Below are 25,486 nucleotides of genomic sequence, written 5' to 3'. Positions count from 1 at the left end.
AATACAGGATAGCAAATGGTCGGAACGAGAGCCGCCTTTACCTGACTAGAATCTCCAAAGGTGTTTTTGTATTATTCAATCCAGCTGATAATGAAAGGAGGACCAAGCACTCTTGGTTATGATGTTGCAGTTGGAATTAGATCTGGTGGGGAGGGGTGGGTGAAAGGTTGGGAAACAGGGAAGGTGGAGGAGGACTCGAATTTGAAAATTGTATTTTGATGGAGACTTGTGCAAAAAAAGAGCCAAGCAATTACCGTCAAGGGCTTTTTTTTCACAGAGAAAAACAGATGCTGCAATAGTGCGGGGGAGCGCGGCAGAGTAAAATCTGCAGGGATAGCTTAATGCCATCGTGTTTTGAATACATTCCACCGAGCAGTATTGGGACAGCTATAATGGCATCCCACTGGTGAGCTAAATGTTTGGCTTAGCTTCATTTTTCTCCATAATCAAAAGAAGTCAAGCATTCTCTTCATGCCGTGCTTCATTATGTTATCGAGTTATAAAGTTTGGTTCCCACTGTTGTGGCCGATGTTTACAAAAAAGTTACCAGGAGTGTTGAAAACGGCAGGCATCTCTTGTCTGTCGGCATTCAAACGGCGGAAACGAGTCATATGTAAATGCTGTCTGCCTGTTTATTCTGGGCCTGGCTTCTCAGAATGGCACATTGGAGCCTCCGCATCAGTGTTTGCCTTGTCCCTCGGCGACGTCAGCGGGCCTTCTCGTCTCCATGGGAACCCCTTTTTAATGTCAGCCCATCTGCATATCACCACTGCACAAAGAGCGAGCAAGCCAGCCAAAGTGAGCGGAGAGAGAAGGCAAGAGGGAGGAAGAATTAAACAATAACCTCACTGCAGGTTCTCCCAGTGATGCAACTCTCACCATCGTTTGTCGCTCGCACAAGTCCTTTTTTTTTTATTCCCTTTTGATAGGGATATCCCCAAAACCCAACAAAATTTGTTTGGTAGCAGCCCAGAGCTTCTTTTTTTTTTTTTCCAGCCCCCTGAAGCCAGTTTGAGTTAGCAACATAAAATTTTAATAGGTATTTGGAATAGCACTACAAAAAAGGGTCAAAAATCCTCACAAAGACTGCCAATTTAGTTTGGTTTTGGGTCATTTTAAATGGTAGAGATTTTGTCAGATTGCTCCCAAATTCGAACCGCGTACACGGAACAGATTGGGCCATTTTTATTTTCGCCAGTGCTCGTGGGCACAGCATGGCAGCAAAAGCTTGACGGCTTGCCATAAAGCAAGCTGATAATGGACATTTGGTAGCAGTCTTGGCCATAAGCTCTCAAAATCTGGCTTTATAGCACCTCAGAGAAAACTTTGCAAGTTCAGCCCCCAAATTTCGAGTTCGGTTGAAATGTCACAGGCATGCCAAAAAACTATGCTCATAAAGACACAAAAAGTCTCTCTGACCTTTTAGCTCTCAAAGGGGAATTGTTAGCATTTTTATGGTTCCTTTAAAAACTTTTACTGTAGTTGTCCAGTAGCTTCCAGATTTCAACCATATATAGTTGGCAGATGATGTTAACGTGTAAAATATTTCAGTTTTAGCTCTTGTCAGATGAGCAAGACAGAAAAGACGAACCACAAACGAACCCATGTCCAAGACGACAGGAAGTCTGGCATTTGTTTCAAGACAGTCATTTTCTGACCATTTCTTTGGGTTCTTGAAAAATAAACTTGTCCTCAAGTTTTTGTCCAATTGCTTGCAAATTTGAAGCAAGTATACCAATGTAGGCAGGTGAGCAACGCCAAATTACGAGGACTTTCATGATTTACAGTATTACAGTATATTTATATTCTATTTATTTATTTATTTTTTGCACTGCATGTTGAAAACAAGCTCAATTAAATCAAGTTTAATGACTTGCCAAATAACAACAACCTCGAGGTCAAAGCATCACTGATAAAATCCTAACTACTCCCTTCCTTTGTCCCGCCCCTTCTCGTCAGTCCGCAGAGTCCCGCCCAGGTTCTCCATCCCGCCCACCAACCAGGAAGTCATGCCGGGCGGCAGCGTCAACCTGACGTGCGTGGCGGTGGGCTCGCCCATGCCCTACGTCAAGTGGATGATGGGCTTGAAGGAGCTGACCCGCGAGGAGGAGATGCCCATGGGACGGAACGTGCTGGAGGTCACCAACATCCGCGAGTCGGGCAACTACACCTGCGTGGCCATGTCCTCGCTGGGCATGATCGAAGCCACGGCGCAGGTCACCGTCAAAGGTGAGATTCTTATGAATGTGTCTGATCACCATTGAAACTTTTCCGAGGGCAACTACGAGGTCGTATGACTGGTCAGCTACACAGTAAATTTCGTTGGGTACATTTTTACTCTTAAAAAAAGACTATATTCTGTCCCAATCTCAACAAAGTAAACTTTCCACTAAGAATAGAGTAAAATATCCATCCATCCATCCATCCGTTTTCCTGACCGCTTATTCCTCACAAGGGTCGCGGGGGGTGCTGGCGCCTATCTCAGCTGGCTCTGGGCAGTAGGCGGGGGACACCCTGGACTGGTTGCCAGCCAATCGCAGGGCACACAGAGACGAACAACCATCCACACTCACAATCACACCTTGGGACAATTCGGAGCACCAAATTAACCTGCCATGCATGTCATTGGAATGTGGGAGGAGACCGGAGTACCCGGAGAAGACCCACGCAGGCACGGGGAGAACATGCAAACTCCACCCAGGAAGGCCGGAGCCTGGACTCGAACCCGAGTCTTCAGAACTGGGAGGCGGACGTGCTAACCACTGAGCCACTGTGCCGCCGAGTAAATATGGTACTAAAAAATGGAGGTACGAGGATTCCACCTGACACGATAGATATACAGTGTTCCCTCGTTATAACGCGGTTCACTTTTTGTGGTCTCGCTGTATCGCGGATTTGTTTAGTGCAATTTTGCATGCACTTTCTTTTTAAATTAATGTAGTTATTTTATTAAATTTATGAAGGTTTGAACATTGAGAATGTTTAAAGGAGAGAAATGTGAAAAAAATGTAAATGCATCAATGAGAGAAGTTTATAAACTGTGTGGTTTAGAGCTTTAAAACTTTTATACCAAATGTAAAACACAAAGCTAACTAATTCGCGGATTTCATTTATTGTGGGTATTTTTTGGAACCTAACCCAGCCGAAAAGGAGGGAACACTGTATTGACACAGAGCAGGAGTGGCATGGGTCAATGGCCTGAAGGTTCTGTGATTGTTCCTCAACTGTTGAGTGTTTATTTATTTATTTTTTTTAATATTTTACTCTCTTCCGAGTTTAAAGTTTACTCTGTTTAGACTGAAATTTCCTCTACAAAATTTCCTGTGTTGTTTTGTTGTTTTGAAGCCAAAACGGTATAAGATTAGGAACAATTTTGGACAGATTAGACCTTCTTCCACAACTAGCAGAGAAAGGGGTTCTATAACCGTGTCTCAATTTTTTTTTGGCATCCATTAAACCTGAGACGATGCAATTTTCTGGTAGTCAATGTTCGTATAGTATTGCGAGCATAAAAGGTGCACAAATGCGAGCGCTTCTTTACGCTCTTGCTGCAGTGAGCCCACAGTGTCCTCTTGGCTGTAGGGCTCTCTTTTCTCGCTGCCTAGAAACATTTCCTCTTCTGTTTTTGTTGCTGGATTCTGGATTTTTTTTTTTTGGACATTTGAACTTTGAGTGCTCAGTCTACACTTTGCTGCAATGTGGTAATATAAAAAATTGAATTTGAACAAATACAACCATATTCTCACTGCCTTCGTCTCCTCATGGATGCATTTCATATCTGAAGGCACCACTAAACCTGTATTTGTAAACACTTGATTCTTTTTCTTTAGCCTTGCCAAAGCCCCCCGTTTCTCTCACGGTGACCGAGAGAACCGCCACCAGCGTGACGCTGACGTGGGACTCTGGCAACCCGGAACCCGTGTCCTACTACATGATCCAGTACCGGGCCAAGGCGTCGGACAACGGCTTTCAGGAGGTGGAGGGCGTCGCCACCACCCGCTACAGCATCGGCGGCCTCAGCCCCTACTCGGAGTACGAGTTCCGCGTCATGGCAGTCAACAACATCGGCCGCGGGGCGCCCAGCGAGCCGGTGGCGACGCGTACGGGCGAGCAAGCCCCGTCGTCGCCCCCGCTGCGTGTCCAAGCGCGCATGCTGAGCGCCACCACCATGCTGGTCCAGTGGGACCCGCCCGAGGAGCCCAACGGGCACATCCGGGGTTTCCGCATCTACTACAGCTCGGACCACACGGCGCCGCTCAGCGCCTGGCACAAGCACAACACGGACGACAGCAGCCTGACCACCATCTCCGGACTGACGCCCGAAATCACCTACAGCCTTCGGGTGCTGGGCTTCACCTCCGTGGGGGACGGCCCGCCCTCCGAGGTCCTTCAGGTCAAAACCCAGCAGGGAGGTGAGTGTCCCAACGCCCCCTGTTGGTCAGTCTTTTTGCTACATTCACTTCTTAATCTGTCTTTTCCCTCAGTCCCGTCCCAGCCTTCGGGCTTCGTGGCTGAAACAGAGCTGGACACTCGCGTCTTGCTTTCGTGGCTGTGGCCCCTCCAGGACCCCATCATCAAGTACGAGTTGCAGTACTGGGAGGCCGGCACGGACAACAAGGTTAGAAACTATGGGGGGCAGGCAATTCAAAATTTTCATCCTAATTAATCACATGACTTCAATAGTTAACTGACGCAAATTTTATATCTGTCCTACATGTACAATAAAATGTACAATAAAATATTTTAAAGGGATACTTCACTTCTTTAGCCCATTATAACAATAAAAAGTTAATATTTTGTCTATAATTAAGTTGATACTATCATTTTTCACGTACAATTAGTACCTTTAAAAACACATTTTGCAACTTGCTGTCGACTGAAAATGACATCACAAGGGCTCGGGTAACCAAATCACAGCTCACCTGTTTTCTAGGTTTGGTCATGTGACATTCAGAAGCTGAGCTGTGATTGGTTACCGGAGCCCTTGTGATGTCATTTTCAGTCGACAGCAAGTTGCAAAATATGTTTTTAAAGGTACTAATTGTACATGAAAAATAATGAAAATATCACATTTATTATAGGCAAAATATTAATGTTTGACTGACAAAAATGGCTAAATTTTAAGTTTTGGTAAATGGTACTTCATTTATATAGAGCTTTTCCACCTTGCAAGTCCCTCAAAGCGCTTTACAGTCGACTTCTCATTCACCTTCTGATTGACGCAGCCATACACTTAAAATTGAAATAAAAGACGAAAAACGTTAAACAAATAGAAATATGGTTGCATCATTTATTCATTGATACAATAATTTCATAATAACTAGTAAAATTGAGTGGATGTACTGTACTGTAAAAAACGAGTGTGGTATTGATTTGCGTTGAGGTCATTTTTCTGCCACTAGATGGCATATTGGCCTTTATAAGACATTGGTGACAGCTTAGTGTATTTTTCTTTTCATATCAAGAACTATCTAATCTTTAACATGAAGTAACTTGTGAAACTCTGCACATTTTTAAAATTGTAAAATATTACTTGATCCCAGTCTCTACAAATATATTTATTATTATTACATTTATTACTGCTAAATTTTGACGTGGACGTGTCTGCTGCGTTGCAACTGGAATTCCCCCAGTACAGGCTTTCCAAGGAAGGGGTGGTCATTACTCACATGTAAAAAAAATATAGATTTACAATAAAGGAACTTTAAGTTAACTCAAAATTAAATGAAATAAATCTTGACACCTCAATTAGAAACACAGATAACTTACTTACTATGCAAATTGGGGATTTGCCAATACGTAAACGCCTCTAAAATGCTTGCAAGAACAGATTATTTCTGTTTTCATGATATTCTATGGGTATATTAGACATTGAATTTTCGACTCGATCTTGACTTCCAAAACTCTGAACTCGCCAGATACATGTGACCTTCGATCCAGCCGGCTCTTACGCCGTGGACGGCCTCAAACCCGACACGGTCTACCGCTTCTCCCTGGCCGCCCGCTCCGAAATGGGCTTAGGCGTCTACACCCAGGCCATCGAGGCTCGCACCGCCCAGTCCAGTAAGTCAGTCATTTTTATTTTGTTTTATCTCCTCGCTGCCGCCGCTAACCAAATAAAAGTGGCCCGCCGGCCGGCCGAGGTCATCGCTTTTAACACGCAAAGTTGAGCTCCTAAAGTGGCAGACAGCGTGGGTTACCCGAGTGTCAAAGTCAATTTCGGCACAGCATCAAATGTTGTCGGTGCATCCGCCGTCCTTGTCACCAACACTAACGCTGTCCGCTTATTGGAGGCCCAAGCGCTGTTGTTCAGCGTCCAAGGTAGGTTTTATGTGTCCCCACCACTTCTCATCACATCCACTTAGTAAGAATCCCACCATGCATGTTCCGCATGAATCCCTTTATGTTTTTATAGCTGACTCGTCGTCAATCGCTCAAAGAAGCTCTTGAATCATTCGCGTGGTTAAAAGTGTGAAAAATGTATCAGGCTTTTTTACATTTGAAAGAGAAAGAACTACTTTATCTTTAATTTGATCTTGGTTTTACGCCTCGTCTTTTTCGCACGCTTGCTTTTTTCTCTGCCCCCGAGGCACGTGTATTTCCCGTGTTTCCTGATTCGACTTTTGTCAAGAGAATAATTTGCGAGGGGTTTGAGTGCCTCTAAATGTTATACAGGAGCTATTTCTGCTACATCAAATTGACTTGAACCCTTCGGAGGTCTTTTTTAATATTCACCTTCATTGTCAAAAAAGACCTTCCCGAAAACTGATGAAAAAAATACATTTAATTTAAAAAAAAAAAATGTTTGAAATGAGTCAAATAATGTTTTATTATTTCATCTTTCATGTGCAACTTCAAAGTCAAAGGTTTAAAATCCCTGAAATACAATTCATACTTGGTGTGTACATTGAGAAAAGCTTCAAATGCACACCATTGTCAAACATTAATAGTGAGATGACAGTTCAGAAGCAAGACACTGATGGAAAAGTAAGGGTGTGAACTGCCCAGTACCTGACGATTCGATTCGTATCGTGATTCATTTGTCACGAATCGATTCAATGCCGATTAATCCCGATACAAATTTATAAGTCGATTGTTGCGATTTTTTTTTTTTTTTTTTTACTCAAATTTAGAAAATACTAACCAGTATACTTGCACAAAATTGTACACTGTAAGATTTGTATGAAAATGTATTTGAAAATGTATGTGAAACTTCAGTCATAACTGTGAGCCACTGTATTTAACAAACAGGTTGTAATCTGTTTCATATTTGAACAGCTTTGAAATAAAATATAATGGCTTAATGTTCCATTAATTAATATAACATTTTTCCATGATTAAGGTGTGAGCCCTAACCCTAAGTAAGACGTTTTGTTGAATATTTTTCCATCAAAAATGGATGTTTTGGCCACCTATTGAATCGCTTTGAGTGTAATATCGCGATATATTGCCGAATCGATTTTTTTAACACCCCTAGTAAAAAGCTTAAAATGTTACTGCATGTTTGAATTAGGAAAAAGTAGCACCATCTGGTGAACTAATATAAAAATTAAAAGCAACATGAACAATGATGCACACTTATCTCATTCACTCGCAGCCATTTTCACAGAAGCGGTCCCGTTCGCTCCCGGCTGTTTTACTGGATTTTGACTGATTTTACAAGGCCCATAGAATATTGTGTTCAATTGCTATAAAAGAACCTATTAAAAGAAAGATTAAAGTCTCTTCTTTCATCAGGAAAAAAAAGTATATTTCTATCTGTTTCTGTTTTGCAGCAATTAGCATTAGAATACGGCTAGTTTCATCAATTTTCACAAATCTATTTAAACTTGTGAGTAATTGAGCTTTTTTTCACCATGGCCCTGGTTGATCTCCTTTGTTCGGCTGCCACCTGCTGGCCGCTTGTGTAATAACTACCATTTCTGCAACCGTTCTTTGCAGTTGAGAGGCTGCATCAAATCCTTCTGTATGCTCTAGCATAAATAAAAAAATAAAAAAATAATAATAATAAAATAAAAAAACGTATTTATACGTTATTGGGAGTAAATGAGTTAAGAGTTCAGTGGTGTAGCACTCTTGTAGAGAACAATCGTGAAACATTGCTGATTGCTTTGAATGAAGATAAACTAGATCAGGACAAGCATTGAAAGTCCAAATTGAATTGTCAAAATGCAGGAAGTAATGACAAAGGTAAATGTCATCAATCAAAAAATGACATTTATTCATCGGATGTATTTTGTCGTTGGGACCAAATGTTCTGTGTCTCGCGTTGCCATTTTAGGCTCATTTATGGAACAAAGGATGATTGAAAAAATTGTTTCTGAGAGAATTTCCTTGGGCCTATTCAGCCGCTTTTCATTCAACACAGCCCAAATAGCTTGCGGAAAAGGGGAACGGCACAACATGTCCCTTGGGGTTAATTAGTATATCAGCTTCCCATTTGGAGCTCACTGTTCATCGCGCTGCATCTTAAGAAGGACACTTCATAGGCATGCCCGCTTTTATATCCCATCTTATTCCCCCTTTGTGGTGCTGAATAGGTGTTGTGATGAAGATAGATGCATGCCGTTGTGTTACAATGCATACCTCTGGACTTGGGAGTGTTCTCACCGGCTCACGCTGTGGCTGTTAATTAGCCGTAACCACTGACGAGTAGCAGCTTCGTCCGGATGCGGCTTTCCGCATGTATGTAAAAATCCCAACCGCCGCTACGCTGCTTCTTCGGCAACGACGTGCAAACATCACTTGACACTTGTTCGCACCCTCGCGCAGTTGTTTGCTCGCTTCGTCGAGGGAGCAGCGGGAGGCAGATAGCAGTTCAGGGCAAATTACATCTTTATGAAAACACTGACCTGTAAAATTCTCTGGGATATTTTATATTCTGCCCCCGCTGTTGTCATTGTTTCACGGTCTCGCGCGTAATATGAAGTGCACCAACACACACACATACATACACACACCCATCCGTGTAATAGAACAAAACTCTCAGTCCAGAGGTAGCATCTTTGTCGCTGAGGAAGCTTTTTGCATTGATATTGCTTAAATTGCTGGGTGAACAATCCACTTTTAATGGACAAAAGTATTGGGACAAACCCCATTAGCCCTTAAATCACTGTAACTCCTGAACCGTTTCACTAACAAAGTAATTCCAACAGATTCTGAAAGCAGAGAAACTGAGCTTTACATTAATGCTATACATTAGTGTTGTTCCGATACCGATACTGGTATTTAAAACAGTGGGATCGGTATCGGTGACTACTCACAAGTAACATGCCGATACCATTAATTTCAACACTAATATAGGATTTTAGATGCAACATTTTGTGTCTTGCTCGTGCATGATATTTACTGGTATGTGACATGTTCACTGCATGCCGATCTAAGATATCCTATTGGCCCTTGAATGCGCTGAACCAATAGCAGGACAGCTTTTTCATGTTAAGGAAAAAAAAAAACGAAGTATCGGTATGGTATCGGTATCGGCCGATACTGCAAAGCTGGGTATCGGTATCGGTATCGGGGGCCAAAAAACGGTATTGGAACAACACTAACACATAATTGCATTACAGTAGCTGGCAGATTTTCATGTGTGGAGGAGGGGGAAGTCATAGAGGTGCACGATGCAGGAGACAGGAAATGACACGTTTTTCAAATCACCGTAACTCCGGAACCATTTGCGCTAGCAACATAATACAACGGATTCCGGAAGCAGAGGAGTGGAGCTTCACTTCAACAGAAACAGACAAAAAAAAATAAATAAAATAAAACAGGCTGTAATCAATTTATTGATATTTTGGACAAACTTTCTGGCAGCAATTTGGGGAAGTTCTTTTCTGTTCCCAGTGCATCAAACAACTCAACTCAACTCAAAATAAACTTCATTTATAAAGCGCTTTAAAAACAGGCATTGCTGTATACAAAGTGCTGTACATGAGACAGAAATCGGTCGTACAATAAAGAGTAAGGTAACTAAAACAAGAGCAAAGCAAACATTTTTAAGTGAGTATACAAGGTTGGTTTTTTTTTAACAAGTAAATAAATTTGACATCAGTAAATTAATAAGATGGAGGCGAGTGTATAAAAAATTAAATAAATGCATAGATAAATAAATAGAATAAACATCAAATTCATACACACCACAAAACATCAAAAACAATGTTAAGTCTCATGGTGCGCCAAAAGCCAAATACAGATGGGTTTTAAGACGTGTTTTAAAAGAAGCAAGGTCCAATAAAAGCTATGACACTATGAACACTTGATATGAATCATAAGCCTCTTTCACACAGTTCCGCATCCGAGCTCACACAGCCACTGCAGCTTTGCGCATTCAGATAATTCGATACAATTGACAACAGCAGCACCAGCGACTGGGACAGTAACGTATAAGGCAGAATTTGCTGTAAACCTTTTATTTTCCCACAACTAGTGTTGCTGTGGTTAAAAAAATGAATCGCACCTGTATATCTGTAGCTAAAAAGCGAAAGAGCGAGAGTCTCTGTAGCCGAAATGTGCCCTTGATTATAGCTCTGTTAATACCTCAAAAGGAGGAAAAATACTGGGTTGACTTTGCACCCTCATTCCATGTCAGTGTCATTTTATATAGAGTAGCACAATTTGTGGCAAATTAACAACTTTATTGACTCATGCCCCATTCCGACTTAGTTAAGGTTTAGTAGGCAGAAAATTGCTAAGTTTGACTTTGCACTCCAACCCATGTTGGTATTGTTAATAAAAAAAGCAACAAAAATCAGCAGTAAAATGCTGTTTTTCAAGGCCGTGTAAAAGTGGCAACAGCATCAAAGAGCTCTATATTTTCCTGGAAGTGTCCTCGCTATTTGTCCCAATACTTTTGTTGATTTCCAGTTCAAAAGATGACAAAAAGGCTTCCTTTTTTTTTACATTAAGTTTGCTTGTTTTTATTTTACGTTTGCTTGATCCACCCATCCCAATCCCTTCCCTTGTGGTTGTGCTCCCCCGCCCCCTCCTCCACCCCCCTCCTCACAGCCCCCTCGGCTCCCCCCCAGGACGTGCACCTGTTCAGCCTCAGCTCCACCAGCCTCAAGGTGAGTTGGGCGGCGCCGCCGGCCGGCCGCCGCCACGGCGTCATCGTCAGCTACACGATCAGCTACCAGGCGCTGAGCGGCGAGGACACGGAGCGCCACGAGGTGAGCGGCATCGGCGCCGCCGCCTCGGTCTACGTCATCCAGGACCTGGAGCGCTGGACCGAGTATCAGGTGTGGGTGCGCGCCCACACCCAGGCGGGGCCGGGCCCGGAGAGCGCCCCGGTGAGGATGAAAACTCAGCCGGATGGTAGGTTGACGCCAGAGATGACAAAAGTACTCACATTCTGTACTAACCGTTTTTAGGCTTTTTAGTAGTTTAAAGGGATACTTTACTTATTTAGCCATTTTTGGCATTCAAACAATATTTTGCCGATACTAAATTTTATATTTTCATTATTTTTCATGTACAATTAGTACCTTTAAAAACACATTTTGCAACTTGCTGTCGACTGAAAATGACATCACAAGGGCTCAGTTAACCAATCACATTTCACCTTGTTTTCTGGGTTTGGTCATGTGACATTCACAAGCTGAGCTGTGATTGGTTACCTGAGCCCTTGTGATGTCATTTTCAGTCAACAGCAAGTTGCAAAATGTGTTTTTAAAGGTACTAATTGTACATGAAAAATAATGAAAGTATTACATTAATTCTAAACAAAATATTAACTTTTTATTGCTATAATGGGCTAAATAAGTGAAGTCTCTCTTAAAAAAACAAAAAAAAAAAGACTGGTAAAGGGTACAAAAGTAAAAGTAAAAAAGTTACAGATTATGAAATGTCTTTTTGTATAAAAGTAAAAATGCATTTTTGCTGTCAGTTATATATAAAACCCATTTTGATGAGTTAAGGCAACGAAAGAAAAACTTGCTGGCGTCAGTTGAGCCTCAAAAAAAAAAAAGAAGAAGTTCAATAGGAAATTAAAAAAATAAATAAATCTTTACCATAATGTTTAATGCACCCAAACTAGTCTAAACATAGAATTCTGATTAATATTGTGTTGTGGAATATCAAATAAGTAGACAAGTCCACCCACTTTTTTTTTATCATCTCAGTGGGCGGCCATTTCGCTTTGTATTGCCACTTGCAAAATTACATCATAGTGTTCAGGTGAAGACCATTTTGGGTTTTGGCATGTGACATTTGCAAGCTAAGCCATGATTGGTTGTTACCTGAGCCCTTAGGCACTGTGATGCCATTTTCAGTCTACAGCGAGTTGACAAGATGGCCGACCCCTGAGATGTATAAAACGGGTGGATTTTTCCTACTTCATCCATAGAAGTTGAAAAAAAAAGTTGGAAAAAAAAAGTAGAAAGTAGTGAGGTGTAGAAAGTAGAGGTTGGAACGCCTAGTCAACTACTTGTTTAAAGCTTGAAGTTAATTGATCGCTAATCAAGTTATTTTTTCATCTCATCTTCCAATTGGCCAATTTACGGCGGGCTTTCAACTGCCACATTTGCTGCTGTCGCCGGGCGATTACACTCTGCGGAGCAGCTAAATGTCCTGCTAACAGGGCGACACAGTCTTCATGTGGTTAGCGGTGAGACAAGATGAGACAGGCTTGTTTGTTGAAGAGAAACCTGTGCAGAATTCTCTGTAATTATACTAACTATATTCAGCATAATGGGGAGTTTATTATTGATGTCTGTCCATCAAAAATGTATCTTTACTTGAAACTACTTGAGAAAGGCTGTATACTACTGATTGACGCAAATACGATGCAATACTTGTCTTCTTTTCCTCTTTCTTCTTCTTTGTGTCTCATTTGTTGATCAATAACAAGCTAATGAGGCGCTCTTGCAGCCACAAGGCGCGCCATGTTGGTTTATTCTCCCCTTTTTCTCCTCGCTTTCAACTTTTGAAAATGTATTGCAGGTTATGTCTCATCACCTCGGGACTTGCCTCTGTGTCACTTCCCCCTCTCACTGTTTACACACGTTCCAGGTTCTAAAGTGGAGCAGCGCGCTCCCTTGCTCCCTCTTCTTCTTCATTTGTTTGCATCTCCTCAGAGAAATCAGCCTGTAATGAATCTTTTTTGAAGTTCAGCTCATTTTCATGCCATCACAGCACCCACACGCTGGCCCACATTCTTGCCGGTCCAAAGTTGCTGTTGATCCACCGCCAACAGCTTTTTTTTTTTTTTTTTTTTATCAGTCCTTTCTCTCATCAAAGCACAGTGAAAACAGCAAAGTCAGCATTTGCTCAACTTTCCTTTTGCCTCCCAGTGCCAGGAGCGCCGCCCCGGAAGCTGGAGGCCGAGGCGGTCAACTCCACCGCCATCCGCGTGACCTGGAAGCCGCCGCTGCAGAGCAAGCAGCACGGCCAGATCCGAGGCTACCAGGTGGCCTACACGCTGGTGGAGAACGGCGAGCCGCGCGGGCAGCCCAACATCCTTGACGTGGTCTTGGCGGAGGAGCAGGTACCTCGTCGCCACTTTTTTCATGTTCGCTTCTCTGCTGCTTCCATTGTCTACCCGTTCATGCTTCATTCCCCCCCTCGCATACACGCACACAATTGTCTCTCTGTCCACTTTTCTATTCCATTTTCTCTGCACTTATGACATTTGACTTGAAATTGCCTCTCACATCTTTATAATGAAAAAAAAAAAAGATCTTTTGATAGGCTACCTGCAGTAGCGACACATTCTGTGCAAGGATTTTCACATGCACTGCCTTGCGTTGCCACGTTTCGACCTAGTGCAAATTGAATTTACAGTGATGCCCTTAGATATTTAGACGGCCTCATTGATTTGTAACTGTTTTATATAATTTTTATGTGATTGTAAGTGAAACTTTTTTTTGTAACTAATGAAAACTGTTTTGCTGCCTCTTGGCCAGGACTCCCTTGAAAAAGGTTCTTAATCTCAACGGGACTATCCTGGTTAAATAAAGGTTAAATAAAATAAAAATATTTGTTCTGTGACCTCAAAAAACATATCTCAAATCATCTTTCCCCATTGAAATGGATAGAAATGTTGTTAATCCATTCCAGTTACCACAAAAAAAACAAATGATTTTTAATAAGAAAAATTACACTCTATAACATAATACTTAATAAAAACATGTATCAAATAAAGAATGAATTGAACGTAAAAAACAGAACAGTTTTTGTTTTAATTTAATGGTCATTGTTCTGCCGTGTACTACAAACATGCATATATACATGGAGCTGGTCAAAACTCATCACTGGAGCATTAGTTATTCTTTGCAGAGGATAAAGAATATAATACGCCTGTGAGTATTGGTGATTTGTCTAAATGTGTTGCTGCACCATTTGTGTCCACATATCTAAAGTTCAAAGGGTTAGTGTGTATGTTTATGGCATTTTGCATATGTTAGCATTAGGCTAAACAGACTTAGCTAAATTAAATCATTGTGGCAGTAAACATCTTGAAACATTTTTTTTTAATTGTTCACTTTCTGTCCACTGCCACCATACATCACTCGTATGTCAATTTTTCCCTCGCAAATTAATCACTCCCATTTTGAAAAACTCAAGTCGGTTCACTCGTTTGTCAACGTTTGTCGTGTTTGGAACGACTACTTTGAAAAGTGAGCTGCTTTTCATCTTTTTAGCAGTGTCATTTATGGTGCACCTATCCAAGCTGCTCAGTAGAATATGGCTAAAAAAAAAAAAGTAATGTAAGCCTATTCTGAAGACAATCACTTTTTTCCCCACTTCCTACTCCGTGCCCTCCCTATGATGACCATCTTAAGAACCCAATAAACTAGCAACTCTGTTTGTCCTGCCGGCTGCAAACATTAATGGGAACACGCATCCGCATGCCGCCCTCCACCGCCTCACCAAAAACATCTCATTTTTCACACGCGCTCTCGCCTGCCCGCGTTTCGGGAGAGCAGCGGGGGGTACCGGTCCGCTTCCCCGCAAAATACACACTGCCGCGCCCTTGAGCGAGGGGGGCTATTAACCCTCATTAACAATCGTAAATATCCCGCCGTCTTCACCCCATCGCACACTGCCAAGGTCAGCTAAGTAAGTAGGATCGCTTTTTTTTTTTCTTTTTTTTTTTTCCGCGATAAGACATGCTTTTGTAATGGAAATTGTTGTTGTGGACAGATGTAGGCATAAAATTATCATCATTAGTTGCAGGGCAGCTCGGGGTTAAGTGTGAAGGCTCTGGTTGGATAAATAGCAGGGTTAGGGAATCATATATGGGCAGGGGTGGGCAACTCTGCTCCTCGAGGGCCAGAGTCCTGCATGTTTTAGATGTTAAAAACACCTGATTCAAATGATCAGCTCATCAGAAAAAGCTCCCTGATAACGATCCTGGAACTCAATATTTTTTGCAGTCACTTCATTTTTCCATCACTATTCTGATGTTCTTCCAGGCTTCAAGCTTAGGCAATAATTGAGACTTTTTAAATGCTATAAGGCTATTTAGTAGGGCTTGGAATCTTTGACTGTCACGATTCGATTCGATTACGATTTTTGGGTCTATGATTCGATTCAGAATCGATTTTCGATTCTCGATTCAAATGATTTTCGATTCAAAATTATTTGATTGCCAAATGATTTCTGCTTCAATTTACAGATATGCACAACATTGTCATGATCTACTCCAGTCTGCTTTGCAAGACAAAATGACAAATAGAGACATTAAAGTGTCCTTTTTTTTTGTTTAAACTTTTATTAATTTTGTATCGTAAGTGCCTTTTTTCGCAAAAACAGCATGTGGGCGACAACTGCCTTTTCCCCTTCTTCATCATTTCAAATTTAAGTAAAATCGATTTTTGGATATTAAATATCGATTCGATTCGATTAATAAATGAGAATCTCAATTCTTTTATGAATCAACTTTTTTTGGCACACCCATAATATTTAGATTGCCTCTGTCAGTATATAACTAGCTTAGCTTTTTCACTTCCCTTCTCTTTTGTGACGCAAAGAAGAAGATTGTGGCTTATCCCTTGAGCGTGAACTTGCCTGGTTGAACTCGACGCGACCCCAACCTGTCGTGCGAACGGTCGTGCCTGACAGCCCTTCTTTGTGCCAGCTCCACACAATTAACACATCTCGCAAATTGCCGTTCAAGTCATTCCTGGCGACGCCTGTCTCACACTCTCGCTCTCAAACCTGTTGTTCCTGCCTAAGGCAATTCTCGATCTCGCCTTCTGTTTCCCTTTTTCTGTTGCACTCCGCAAGCCTTTTTGCGTCATTCCAAGAGGGCCTTTGCGTGCAAGTCGGTTCCCCTCGATTTAGTCATCTCGAGCAGGCGACCTGCATGGGCCTGCCAGGACGTCGACAAAGGGAAGGACCACACAGCCAGCCAAAAAACGAAGTAACGCTCCAACGGCCGTTTCTCCCCAACCGTTTCTCCCCTCCCAATCTACAACTGTGTTTACACATAAAACAAGCACGCACCTGTAATGGGGTAGGATTAATTACAAATCATTTGTAGGTCAACGTGACCCAGTTTGAAGTTACGATTTTTTAAATATATATATATATATATTTTTTTTTTTATGTAACAAAAAATAGGAGGCTTGTACTCTCATTCCTTTTTTTGTTTGTTTGAGAGTTTAAAAGAGCATTTTTTAAAATAAAAAATAATAATAATAAATAGAAGGTTGTGTGCTGTATGTTATTTTATTTTATTTGTTTGTTTGTTTATTTATTTATTTATTTATTTTTAGATTATTGGTTTGATTAAAAAAAATGAAGTATTGGCCTGGCAGTGACACAACACTGCTGTTCTGCTTTGGATCAAATTGGTTTGAAAGTTCATTTGAAAAATGAAAAAAAGAAAATGTGATTTTTTTATTTATTTTTTTTTAACATATAAAAGATTCTTACTCTTCTTTTTTAAATTATTTTTTGAACTTGCTACAACCCTCCTGCTATGTTGTCGGTCAAACTGACCCATTTTAAGTTTTATAAAAACTACTTTAATGTAAAATAACCTTTTTATAAAGCCTTACTGATTTTTTTGTATCTTTATATTTATGTATTTAATGTTCTGTATTTTTAAAATATTTTACATTATTTCTTATTTGATTATATTGACGTGGCAATGACACAAGGATGCATAAAGTGAGTCGAATCACATTTACACACTTGATTGACATCGGGTCACATCGACCCATGAACTGTTTTGGTGTACCAAAAAAACAAACTTAACAGGCAGGTTAAAAACATTCTTTGACTTTATCTAAGGTGTCACGCAAACCTTTGTGCGATTGGATGGCGAATTCCGTCTGCATCGCTATCACCTCTCCCTCGCCTCTTATCTCTGGCTGCCGCTCGCCTCCTCACGCTTTAGCGGCAATGCTACAAGGACTGCTCCATGTGTGTGTGTGCGTGTGGGCGCTACAAGCACCTCTTTTCCAGCCCCAGCCCACACAGCACCCTCATTTTCCGTGCTAATTTTAAACCGAGAGGCCAGCGCTAACAGCGCCTCGCTGTCGACCCCTTTTTTTTGCGACTGTGACGGACGGGGGCCACTTCCACTGCTTCGCACTTCGGGTGACCTTTAGGCAGTTACTATCTGCATTTAAAGCCCCTTTTCCACTGCGCAGTAGCTACTCTGTTCTTCTTGCTAGCACTTTTTTTACGAGCTAAAAGGTCATCTGGGGTTCCCAGTGTGACAATGGTGACACACAGATAGAAATAAACATGCATTCTAACATCAGCTTACCCTGTGATTTAGCCCGGGAGGCCACAGACTCCACTTTGCAACAGTGCTCTATTTTCTAGCTGGCCCACTCTTGGCAATATGCAGCTCAAAATGACCACGCGTGCTAATGTTAGCCTACCGTCTTGCTGCAGTGTCATGCTCCACTGTCTGCTCGTCAACACGGCAGTTAGGCAATTTGTAATTATTATAATTATTGTATCTGTCAATATGTATTTCTCCACAATTTATATTTGAAAACTTGTTGCTTCTAAAATTGCGACTATCGATGCTAATATTAGCATGTTGATGGTGTTTTTGCATTGCTTGTTAACATTACGCTCAGGTAGTGCTTCTCAATTTTTTTCTGTCATGACCCCCCCCCACATCTCGTGCCCCCCCTAAAATTGTTATAAGCACACCTCTGCATAACACTGTATCCGTATTAACGTATGAGAGAATAAAAAAAGAAAGAAATATGGAGAAACTTACAACAAAGAATAGCTTTATTAACTGTAACAGAAAAGATTTAAAGTGCATCTGAAATTCAAAAATAAAATTAAATCCTTAATTAAACTATAAACATTTTTTGACTCACCATGTCAAACCATATGATACGGAAAAATAAAATTACATAAAATCAATAAATAATAATGCATTCAAACTGATCACCAACATTAACTCAGGATCACAATATTAAAAAAAACAACAACAACTTTAACCTACAAAACAAAAATATATAAAAATAATTTGTGCTGATTTATTTTGCTGTGTGCAAAGCGCACATGCTCAGTGCAAACAAAACCCCTACACCACCGAGCGGATGCTCCCTGCGCACACTCTGCCAATAATGAGAGCGCCGCTGCCCCCTAATGTAGTGGAGGTGCAATTGCACTTTATTCTAGGACAGTAAAAAAAACAATCAAAATAAAAAAATCTAAAGCATGTAACCCCGAGGTCAAACGCGCCCCCCTTGATGGAGCCTCGCGCCCCCCTTGGGGGGGGGGGGGGGGGGAGCGGGGGGGGGGGGGGGTGCGCACTATTTGAGAGCACTGCGCTAAGGTGACTTTTCTAAGGTAGCAAGCCTCATTTTCTGATGACTTGCCCACTCTTTGCCAAACTGCTGCTTATTGTGATATGAGTTTACTTGAGTTCACTGCCACCATACAACACTCGTATCTCAAATTTGTGCTCACACGTCAAAGTAAAAAGTCGTCGTAATGACATCTCGTGCCTCGAAAAACACTCAAGGTTGGTCATTCAAAGTATCTCAAAGGCCCCCTGTAGAGCAAAATAAGGACAAACGCAATGTTAGAGGGAGAGTTTGTGAAGGTGGTCAACCAGGGCGCTAAACTAAATTAGAATTGGCAGGCGCACCGTTGCACTTTATCATGTGCTTATCAGTGACAGCCATCGCAAAATGGTGCGCTTTGTGCTTGACTGCGTCAGCCCGTCTGTTTCTCTCTACTTGCTGGCCATGTTTGCCCACATTCAGCACCCGCTTTCTCAGCTCCATTTTGCTTGACCGTTCATGCGTTGCGCACTTCACGCGTGTTTGTGCTGGCTCTTGCATGTGTGTGAGTGTCTGCACGCGTTCCGCTTCACTGCCTCGGATAGGAGTTGAATAGAAATGGAAAAAAAAAAAAAGAGCACCTCAGCCCGTTTCACTCCATCACTCATGACAGCTCCTTCTCTTCCACATCACTCATCACGCCGCCGCCACCTCAGTCTCATTTTGATAGCTGCAAATCTCAGTCCGTGTCATCACATTTGCATCCATCGGTGACGCTGACACTCAGCGGCTCGCGGTGGCGTTGGAAATATAAATGTGTGCCAGGGTAATTTATAAGTCTTGCCCAGAATTTAGAAAAGACGAGATTCAAGCGGAGGCGTGAAGCTTGAAAGGAAACAAACGAAGCAGTTAGACTGAAAGGTGTTCCTAATATTTTGCTTGCTCAAAGCAGATACAGTCAACCTCAGCTATTTTTGCGGGATAAGAACAGAGCCCTGCCGAAAACAGTAAAAAAAAAATAAGTATAATTGAGACCCCCTAGAAATGTTCTCAAATTTCTCGTTTTTCAACAAGTGCCACCAAAAAAAAGTATTTCGCAAATTGTTATTCTCACGACCATTCACCATATTTTATCCTATTGTTAGCCACTATCACATTAACTCTTTTACTGCCACAAAAAACTTTAATATGACAAAGGCTTTGATAATTTACATCATCCTTGAAAACGTTCTATTTCCTCAGATTTTGTCATGTTTCATTGTAATTTCATACACCGGCAGCCCATTGAAAATCGAATGCTGCCATCTGCTGGCCATAGTTAGTGAGTGTTTTTGATTCCACATCCCATTGACCAGGCAGCGGTGCACTTAGACATTGCACTGCCCATTAATTAAAAAAAAAAAATAAATAGTTGCCGTCATTTAACGTTTATGGCGGAATATATCGTGATTTTACTAATCGTTATTAAACGTTTTTGGCGGTCAAAGAATTAACAAACATGACGTTTGAAAATTTAGAAAAAAAAACAAACCTGTACTCAAATAATGCTTTAATTAAAATACATTGCACATAAATGTTAAATAAAAATTCTACCTAAATCTAACAAACAATTTTGTCAAGGTCATATCGATATCAAAAGTTAAGTACAACTTTTGTGCACCATTAGAGGGACCACAACACTTTGAGAAACACTGGCCTTTATTAATTTTAATAGTTTAAATATACCACAAACAAGGATCTCAAAACACTTTAACATAATATAAATGCATCATTGTCTTGACATACAAATGATTTGATTTTTTTGGTGGTGGGGGGAGGGGGGGCACGAGAAGTGTATCTAGCTGTAACATCCACGAACAACCCAGGCTACACTTCTTGGCTGCTCCACGGCATGCAAAGCTGTTAGTCTCTTAGTCAACATCTATCACTTTGACATACCTCTTTGACACTATTGGTGAAGATATTTTTCTCAGAATAAACCGCAAATAAGTACGTTCATTCGTGAATAGCGAACAGCAAATGGACAAGGGTCCATTGTACACACACACTGATTTCGAGAATGTTAACCAATTTTTAATATGTAAAAGACCCCACTCACGATGCAAAAAATAAATAAAAATCCCCACACATATGCTTCCTGCTCTTACAGTGTATGACGTACTCCAGAAGCCCAACACAGCACAACATACGCTTGGATACCTGTTGTAGTACCAAGACTGAGCTGTGAGAGGCAGCACAAGACAATTGTGTTCCATTTCAATTTCACAGTTTCAATGATGGCCCATTTCGGCAGCATGCTAGTTGGGCCTGAAGAAATGAATTTTATATTTTGGAGCTTAAGTGTATATGCAGTGGAATGTCAAGGGAATGTAAACTGGTGTCAATATTAGCCCCAAATTACCGTATTTTCCGCACTATAAGGCGCACCGAAAAGCCTTCAATTTTTACAAAAGCTGACCATGCGCCTTATAATCCAGTGCGCCTTATGTATGGATCGATATTGAGCCACAACAGGTCTCGCTGTCAAGACGCTATCGGTGACCCTGCACGATCGGTGACGCGCATGCGCAGAAGATCTTGGATCGCTAGCTAATACTAATACTTTACCTCAGAGAAAATAATAAAACAGCTGTAAATAAAACAGCTGTTTATTCATTTTGGAGTTGTCAGAAAGCTGGTTTGTAATCTATTAATAAAGTTTGACTGACCTATCTGACTTTTGTTGACATTCCCTTTAGCGCAGCCCCATCTAATGGATGCATAACGTAACCCCAGCCTCTACTGTAGCGCCTTATATATGGAAAAAGTTTTAAAAATGTCATACATTGAAGGTGCGCCTTATAATGAGGTGTGCCTTATAGTGCGGAAAATACGGTACTCATATTCTTATAGATATAATTCAGGCTTAGGTAGCTAGCTGCCTGAAAGGGCTGTTATTGAAATCAAAATGGTAAACAATACAGTTAAGTCTCAAATGACTGATATTCGGCCATTTCGGGCCCAACTAGTTTCATTTTTATTTCAATGGAAGCATGCTTCAGCGGCAAACTAGTTGAGCCTGAGCTACATTTATGGGTCATTTGGGGCTTAACTTTATATAGGCTACCATAATATGTACACCAGTTTGCATTCTATTTCAATGACAGCCCAGACTAGTTGCTCCTGTAGTTTTCGGCTTCACCGGATTCTTTCTTCATTTTAAGTCAAATCGCACCTCCCCGCTGTGTTATTCAGCTGCTCTTTCGCTCCCGTTTAGTCATGCCAACTTCTCCCCCCCCAACATTGTCAAGTCCTCACCGTGACCTCCAGACGCCGCCCATCAGTGAACTCGGCCCACGAGTTGTTGAACTGTGCAGCGAGTTGTCGGTAAATGGCAAGCGTTGGCATTCCGCACGGGCGGGTTTTGATGTCGGGGCGCGGGTACAGTGGCGCTGGTAATAAGATTTCACGCTCGGCGTCGGAGCCGGCAGCAGGAAATGGGCTTTCGCGTCCCCCGGGAATCTCCCGGGGCGAGCAAAGGGGAACATTTGGAAAACATATTGAAATGTAATGAATAAAAAAAAAGGGTGCGAGGGAACCACTTTCCCCCCTGGAACGTCCAGTGCAGTTCGGGCTAATGGAGATTTGTGGCAACATGTTTTCTTAAGATTGATAGGCAGATGGGAAAACAAGGCAGTGCATCATAACAGCAGAAAGTTTCACAGTCATTCCCGACCTTGACGACACACATTCAACTTTTTTTTTTTTTTTTTTTACCGCCTCTCCTCGATCACGCTCTCTCTCTTTCCCAGCACGACACCTACATTCATCTGTCTCGCGGCGGAAAAAAAGCCCAAGCGCTTTTTTTCCCGTGCCTGTTGTGTTGCCTCTTGACTCATTCTCCTCCTCCGTGCACCCCACCCTGTGTCCTGTGTGTCTTGTCTTCTCTCCCATCAGTTCAATATTACGGAGTTCACCGAGCATGTGAGTAAGCCTCATGTGTGCTGCTGGGTTGTTTTTCGTTTTCGTTTTTTTTTTTTTTTTTTACAGGGTCCCAATCCGCAGTTTGGGGGTGTTTTTGTGCGTCTGTGTTGAATGTGTGATTATGTACGTGCCGTGCCTTAAATGCGTTTGATTTGTGTTCTCACTTCACGCATTACAACCACAGCAAGAGACGCTCACCCAGAAGACTTAGCATGGGCACTTGAGGAAATTGGGGAAATGAGTTCTAGATGGTGGAAAATACTAATTGGTATTTATAATAGCAATCCAAAAAATAAGTTTCTTGATTTAACAAAAGCATAATAATCATAAGTAGTGAAAAGAACCTATTGAGGCCCAACTAGATTGCTGCCTAAATGGGCCGCCATTCAGATTGAAACGAAAAATGAATTGCTGTATTTCTGTATACACAGTTCAGAGACAAACTTCATGTACAATTACTGTCGTTCTGGCCCTTTTATTTAGCTGCATGAATACGATGAAATTCAAGTAAGATTTACATTTCAGCCCCAAAGTCTTAATTCAGGCCCAATTAGTCTGCATTCTGTGTCTTTTTCAATGACAGCCCATTTAGGTAGCAAATTGGCTCATCCTGAACTAAATGGACTGTTTTTGAAATTGGAAAATAAGGTAAAAAAAATATATTGTATTTGCAACAGAGCCCCCAATATGCATATACAATTAATTCAGGCCCAACTAATTTGCTGCCTAATAGGCTGTCATTGAGATTGAAATGGAAGGTAATGGTGGTTGTAAATAATACCATATATACAGTACAGACAAGCCCCAAATATATTCATTTTCAATCAATTCTCGGACCCAAGTAACTTGCTTTCTCTCTATTTTAATGGTAGCCCATTTAGGCAGCAAACTGATAGGGCCCAAACAAACTGAATATGAATAATTTTGGACTTACCTGTATGCTCATTAACTCATTCACTCCCAAAAACGTATACGTTTTTTAGGTTTTTGTTTGCGAGAGTTTTTGTATGAAGGCTTTGATGCAGTTTCTGACCTGAAGTGGTCGCTTAAAGTGATAGTAGTTATTACAAAAAAAAAAAAAAAAGGTGTGCTTCATCTGTTTCATTATGAAACAGATGAATCACCCTTTTTTTAATAATTACCATCGCTTTCAGCTTCCACTTCAGAAACTGCATCAAAGCCTTCATACAAAAACTCTAGCAAACAAAAACCTAAAAAAATGTATAAATACGTCTTTGGGAGTGAATGAGTTAATATATATGCAAATTTACATCATGTTTTGATTCCAGTGACGGCCTGTATCAGCAGAAAACTACGCTCAACAAAAATATAAATGCAACGCTTTTGTTTTTGTGCCCATTGTTAATGAGATGAACTCAAAGATCTAAAACTTATTCCATATACACAATATGTTATGTTCTGGGGTTGGATCCCAAAAGCGCAGACGCAAATAAGAGTTTTAACACTTTATTCGAACAAAATCAAAAGGCGTGGACCTAACTTGACTTGACCAGAAACGAGGAGAAGGCATCGAAGAAGCCGACAAAACACATTTCTCAGACAGTTTATATAGTGAATCGATCAGATTGGCTGTGGCTAGACATGTGGGTAACAGGACTGACATGGAATTATCTGATTGGCTCTCGACCAGATAAAGAAATTAAAGATTCTTGACATCACATAGCTCCTGACATCACATAGCTTAAGACCAGTTGAAACTAGATGCCGGTTACATCAGTTCAAAACAGACACTTGACCTCAAGGTCATGACCCAAACATAACCCTTGCGTGACCCAGTCATGACACAATACCACCATTTTTCTCAAATATTGTTCACAAACCAGTCGAAATCTGTGTTAGTGAGCACTTCTCCTTTGCCGAGATAATCCATCCCACCTCACAGGTGAACAATATTTGAGAGAAATGGTGATATTGTGTATGTGGAAAAAGTTTTACATCTTTGAGTTCATCTCATAAAAAATGGGAGGAAAAACTTAACTGATTATATGGCAATATGTACACCAATGTACATTTCTATTTCAATGCCAGCAGCCCGCACCGACTGCAAACTAGATGGACCTGATAAACGCCGCCTCTGTTCTGTTGCTCGCCGTCAGATAGTTAACTCATTACACTTCAATTGATTCCTAAGACGACGTAGCGATGACATAACAAAACCTCATTAATAAAAGCGTCAGATGGATTTAGCGCTCTCAAATTGGATTTAGCATGGCCGTCATTGGCCGGCCCCTCCCTCTAGTCTATATTTATCGCAAGCTCAGCCTTCAAGACGCTCAGTGACGACTGCACGCCCGTCTCATCACGAGAGGCGGCCATTTCATGTGACGTTCGGCAGGCGCCGCGTTCCCGCCGTCGCAAGACATCACTTAGAAGCTAACCTGTTGTCCATCTGCGCGTTTTATCATCTCCGAGATCAGCGGCAGCCTTTCTTGTCGACGGCAGCTCGTCGTTCCATTCTGCTGTCACTCGCTGGCCTTTTATGCCGTGTTATTACCTTGTCTTCATCAGCACGCTTTAGCATAAATGCGAGGCCGCTTACTGTTCTCATGTCAGAGAAAGGAACAGCTGTCAAAGATGTTACTTTGCGAGACATCATGAAGGAATTTGTTTGTAAAAGAAAAACATGATAAAAAAGCATGTTGGCATTGAACGTCTGTGATGTAGAGATGCAAATGAAGTGGCTTGTTGTGCACTATGGAGGCATACTTCCTTTATACATGATAGTTTCAATTCATCCGTGGACAATTTTAAATTTGACATTTTTTCATAATACATATGCACAGCTTGTGATTGATCAT

General features: G+C 41.4%; 2 protein-coding genes across 16 annotated transcripts in view; one reads left to right on the top strand and one right to left on the bottom strand.

The window, feature by feature from the left end:
• LOC144020339 (ras-related protein Rab-8A-like) overlaps positions 1-25,486 on the bottom strand; it is a 316,622-nt gene that overhangs the window by 113,325 nt on the left and 177,811 nt on the right. The gene's annotated exons all lie outside the window — the stretch shown is intronic.
• ptprfb (protein tyrosine phosphatase receptor type Fb) overlaps positions 1-25,486 on the top strand; it is a 273,163-nt gene that overhangs the window by 175,522 nt on the left and 72,155 nt on the right. For 7 of the 15 annotated variants that reach the window (XM_077523666.1, XM_077523597.1, XM_077523622.1 and 4 more), the window contains 7 exons: positions 1,960-2,229; positions 3,831-4,412; positions 4,485-4,618; positions 5,919-6,063; positions 11,005-11,310; positions 13,287-13,480; positions 22,641-22,667. In XM_077523666.1, coding sequence (XP_077379792.1) covers positions 1,960-2,229; positions 3,831-4,412; positions 4,485-4,618; positions 5,919-6,063; positions 11,005-11,310; positions 13,287-13,480; positions 22,641-22,667 — 1,658 coding nt within the window. The remainder of the gene's footprint in view (positions 1-1,959; positions 2,230-3,830; positions 4,413-4,484; positions 4,619-5,918; positions 6,064-11,004; positions 11,311-13,286; positions 13,481-22,640; positions 22,668-25,486) is intronic. The other 8 variants (XM_077523628.1, XM_077523685.1, XM_077523605.1 and 5 more) reach the window with 3 other exon arrangements.

Source organism: Festucalex cinctus, chromosome 1, assembly GCF_051991245.1.
Source record: "Festucalex cinctus isolate MCC-2025b chromosome 1, RoL_Fcin_1.0, whole genome shotgun sequence".
NCBI lineage: Eukaryota > Metazoa > Chordata > Actinopteri > Syngnathiformes > Syngnathidae > Festucalex > Festucalex cinctus.
The sequence above is the reverse complement of the archived record's forward strand: the minus strand, read 5'-3'. Positions and strand labels throughout refer to the sequence as shown.